This window comes from Vitis riparia, chromosome 10 (assembly GCF_004353265.1).
Source record: "Vitis riparia cultivar Riparia Gloire de Montpellier isolate 1030 chromosome 10, EGFV_Vit.rip_1.0, whole genome shotgun sequence".
NCBI classification, from domain to species: Eukaryota; Viridiplantae; Streptophyta; class Magnoliopsida; order Vitales; family Vitaceae; genus Vitis; species Vitis riparia.
This window is the reverse complement of record NC_048440.1, coordinates 19276606-19281360: the sequence shown is the minus strand read 5'-3', so window position 1 is coordinate 19281360 and position 4755 is coordinate 19276606. Positions and strand designations below refer to the sequence as shown.

The 4755-nt window shown below is 34.9% G+C and overlaps 1 protein-coding gene across 2 annotated transcripts; it reads right to left on the bottom strand.

Annotated features, from left to right (window-relative positions):
• Window positions 1-935: 935 nt before the first annotated feature.
• LOC117922880 (G-type lectin S-receptor-like serine/threonine-protein kinase At1g11330) lies at window positions 936-4436 on the bottom strand. 2 transcript variants are annotated; one of them, XM_034841077.1, is made up of 7 exons: window positions 3036-4436; window positions 2708-2815; window positions 2423-2619; window positions 2131-2341; window positions 1758-1995; window positions 1516-1663; window positions 936-1404 (listed from the first exon to the last, which is right to left on the bottom strand). In XM_034841077.1, exons 1-7 carry the CDS (start codon window positions 4312-4314, stop codon window positions 1105-1107), a joined length of 2481 nt encoding a protein of 826 aa, XP_034696968.1. In that variant the 5' UTR covers window positions 4315-4436; the 3' UTR covers window positions 936-1104. The 2 variants fall into 2 exon arrangements, with proteins under 2 accessions (XP_034696968.1, XP_034696969.1); XM_034841078.1 differs by having other exon boundaries at window positions 2708-2776.
• Window positions 4437-4755: the final 319 nt, after the last annotated feature.

Sequence of the window (4755 nt, the reverse complement as noted above, 5' to 3'; positions counted from 1 at the left end):
ATGTGATACGACGAAAATTGATTAAAATTATTGAAAATGTTGAAAAAATCCCTAAAAATGATATAATAAGTAATAATAGATATTTTAATAGAAACTAATATATGTATGCTATAATTTATTATATTTGATAATAATATTATATGTGTTGGTAAAAAATATGAATTTAATAAGCGTACATTTATTATTAAATTACACTAAATATTATTCGATAATAATATTGTGATGTTTGATTATAATATGTCTAATTTTAAAATATATTTAATATTAAAATTATGTTCCATTTAATTCAATTATATTAAATGATTTAAAATAAATTATGATATATGTATAATTTTGTGATATTTAATTAATATTAATATTAAAAAGAACTATGAAGAAAATTATGATAATAATTTTTATATTTTTGGTAATCAATTAAATGAAAAATTTTCATTTAATTATTTATATGATGACTTTTGTATATATACATATGTATGTATGTATTAATAAGGGGTGAACTTGCCCCTATGGTTGGGTAAGGTTTATTGTAAACCTTTTGTTTGAAATTTCATTATATGTCTCCCTAGTAGGTTTGAAATGGGATTTGATGAAATTTCAAACTTATAAGGGAAAATAAAAAAATGAAAATGATAAGAAATGTATTTAATGAAATTTCATACTCATAGGGGAGACGAGTAAAAAAAAAAAAAAAAAAGTTTGAAATTCCATCATAAACCTCCTATATTTTGAGTGAAAAAAAAAAAGAATATATATGAAAGATATTTTATGAAATTTTTAACTTGGGAGGTGAATAAAAATAAAAAATGAAAAAAAAATAAGATAGGTATTTTATGAAATTTCTAACTTATGAGGCTATACATATTTAGCCGGAACTTTGAGGACCTAAATGAAATTAACTTAAAAGCATTTAATATTAACTTTATTATAGGGGAAAAACGAAGGAAAGATACTTGATATGCATTGCTTTACTGAAAATTACAATAACTTCATAAGATAATTAAAGGCGCACAAGTTTATATTTTTAGGGATCTCAACTAGAGTTCTTGAGTTGAATAATATACTAAAGAAAAAAAGGATCAAACATTAATATTGCAGCATGGCATGCTAGCGACCCTCAATCATGGTAATGCTGACTTTGTTTAGGGAACACTTTTTATTGGAGGATTCTGTATCTGTGCCACTCCGCATCTCAGTAAATGCAGGTTGCTTTGGGGGTGGAAGATGTGCGATTTCACTACAAATCATTCCCACAACAGTTGAAATGGATGGCCTGTCTTTAGCCAATTCTTGTACACATAACAGTCCCACATGTATACATCTCAATATCTCCTCTTGGAAGCATGCTTCTAATATACTTCCATCTATTAATGTTTTCATATTGTCTTCCTTCCACAGTTTCCATGCCTGAAAATATTCACACACCATAAATGTAAACTTGAGTCCAACAATATTCATTGGAAGACAATCATGGAGTTTTACATGACTGAGGTGATGAAGAATATTTATGGTACTTACATATCCCAAAAGGGTAAAATACTCCTCATGGTAAAAGCTACTATTCTTTCTCCCACTCACAATCTCTAACAAAAGTACTCCAAAGCTGAAGACATCTGATTTTTCTGAAAATCGTCCTTGCATTGCATACTCGGGAGACATATAGCCACTACATTTGGTCGTTGACATAGATGTAAATAATGGGAGATCATTTAGGTAATTAATTTAAGGGAAATTGGACTTGGTACAGATTAGATACTTACTATGTTCCAACAACCCTTTTAGTATTGGCTTGATCTTGATCGCTTCCAAATATTCTGGCCATACCAAAATCTGAAATTTTAGGATTCAAGTCTTCATCCAATAAAATATTACCTGCCTTGAGGTCTCTATGGATAATTCGTAATCTAGAATCTCTGTGAAGGTAAAGAAGGCCTCGGCCAATTCCTTCAATAATCTTGAACCGTGTCCTCCAATCTAATAACTGCCGCTTGACAGGATCTGAATGTATGACATCACAGGGAAAAACCAAAATATTAAAGACAATTAATAATTCGTACAAAAATAGAGTTTTATTCCGTGGATATAATTTGTCATGACTGATGATAAATAGTGAGGGCAATTGTATGATCTAACCAAAGAGAGAAGCATCCAAGCTCTTATTCGGCATGAACTCGTAGATCAACATCTTCTCGTCTCCTTCAATGCAGCAGCCAAATAGTCTAACAAGATTCCTGTGTTGGAGTTTAGAAATCACCACCACCTCATTCATAAACTCTTCTAGCCCTTGTGTAGATGCTCTTGAAAGTCTTTTCACTGCTATGTCTTGTCCTCCTGCCAATTTTCCCTGCAACAAGAAGCAAATTAGTAACTCATTGTTCAACACATACATTACCTCACAAAGGTCTAGAGGAACAGGCATCATTACTCTGTATACAGGACCAAAACCACCCTGCCCCAGCTTATTGGCCTCATGGAAATTGTTTGTTGCAGTTGAAAGCTTATTAAAATCGATCAGTGGCAGCTCTTCAAGTTTGACTTGATTCACACCGTCTCCAGGGACACTGGGATCAGAAAATTTTCCTCTGTTGAAGGATAATATCTCTTCAATTTTCCCCTTCTTTGCTGATTCAGAACATGGTTGTGAGTCATTTCTGGAAAATAACTTGAAACATATCCTAGCACGCTAAACTATTGTACATTAGCAGATTACCTCTTTGTTTGGCAATCCACCTCCTTAAGAAGTAAGTGCAGAGGGCAATGGCAATTGTCCCTATAATCACTGAAACAATAACAATTACTCTCGCGCCTCTCTTTCTATCTGTAAATCAAGACAAGAATTAAACTGACTACAAATTTTAATATCAGATTACAAATTCTACATCTCTTCAGAATTTAAAAATTTATGATAATGAAAATGGCTGTAAAAAAAATTACAAAAATGTAAATAAGAAACATAGACTAGAATGTAATAAACGTGAGGACTGGATTACAGGGAGAGATGGGGAGCAAGACGGGTAAAGGCAGCTAGAATATATTACCTTGTTTTAGTTCTGAATGTGCAACGCGGATGAAAAGATGTGCCCCTGTGCTAGACAGTTTTTGTATGTCGATTAAATCTCCACTCCACCACATACACCCGATGCCTGTATGATATGAATAAGCTATACAGGAACAATTCCTCAAGCATTGCTGTCTGCAATCATCTTCAAGAGCATATGACTGCTCTGCAGAGTCTGGCACTTTCATGTTTGTTAACTTGAGAAACCCATCTACTTTGGCCTCTTCACTGCCATTTTTGGTTCTCTCACATTGCAATGGCGTCTTCCTCACACATCCACCAGTCCAATTCCCTCTGTTCCATTCCTGTGTATGCTTTGGCTCATACCCTTTCAAACAGCTACAAATTGGTAAGTCCCTCGAGTTGCAGTGTCCAAATGGCCCGCACTTGCCATAAATTTCACACTCATTCTCCTTGGTCTTCCATACTCTTTCCCAATCCTCATTCCTTTTATCCCTGGATGTTTCCACTAGTATTCCTTCAGGAGTCAAGACATAGGCATAGAAGAAACCTGAATCCGGGTAAGCAAAAGTTATATAAACGGTACCTTCTTTATCATCAACAAAATTAAGCCCATCAAGAGTAATCCATTTCACGTCTACTCCCGTCAAGATCTGACCATCCCATGGACCACTACGCCAATATGGCCGACTTCCATTCCAGATGAAAACTTGAGGGATGTTTAGAGGTTCAACTCCTGCAGTGAAGCTTCCCATGGATGGATCCGAGGAAGATTTCCATGATGTCAGTACTTTTCTCACACCCGTACGTGTGTTAGTACTAATTTTCATCTGTGGCACAAATGAGTGAGAAGGGTTTTGCAAACTCTCCCATACGCTCACCCCGTTGTTATCTCGCAGAACAAGATTTCCAGAATCCTGAAGCTGGGCACTTGAATTGACTCCTGTGGGGTTTGAAACATTGGATGACCACAGAATCTCCTTCCGGCCATTCAAAACTTGAATATTACCATCTTCAGATATGGTGAGAACACCGGAAGAATCATTGAGGGGTCTGTCCCTGTTGGCTACCCATATGATAGTGAGCAGTGAAGTGGTGTTGTACCAGATTCCAACATACCGATTACTTGAACCATCAAGGCTAAAGAAACCCAGTTTGAAAACCCTTCCACTGGAGACTATAGTTTCAGGGTCTTTGATGAAGTGGGTGGATGTAATGGTGTCTATGGCAGAACAGCCGAACACAAACCAAAAACAGGTAAGTAAGAGAGACACAGGTCTCACACTTGGCCTTCTCATGGTAACCAAAAACAACTCTCACACTTCGGTGAAGTGCTTGCTAGTTCATGTATAATGTTCTCATCAGCAAAGTCATAAGGAAGGAATTAATGGCGTTCACATTTTGTCAGAGAGAAAATGTGAAGGATGCCCCGGTAAGAACGTCTTCCGAAGTCTTTGCTTATATAAAGGAGACAAAGTTTGACAGAGAGAAAATGTGAAGCATGCCCCGGTAACAACGTCTTCCGAAGTCTTTGATTGAAACCTTTTTTTTTTTCATGGATTTTGATAGAATATAATTACATTGAGCTAAATTCAAACCAATTAATATAATCAATTTAATAAACAAATTATTTTTTATCGTTATTAAATAGATTATTATGTCATATCATGTTATCTGCTGTATAATTAGATATTGTCCGAGTTTTCCCTTTTAATTTGAATATTACTCCTGTCATGTTT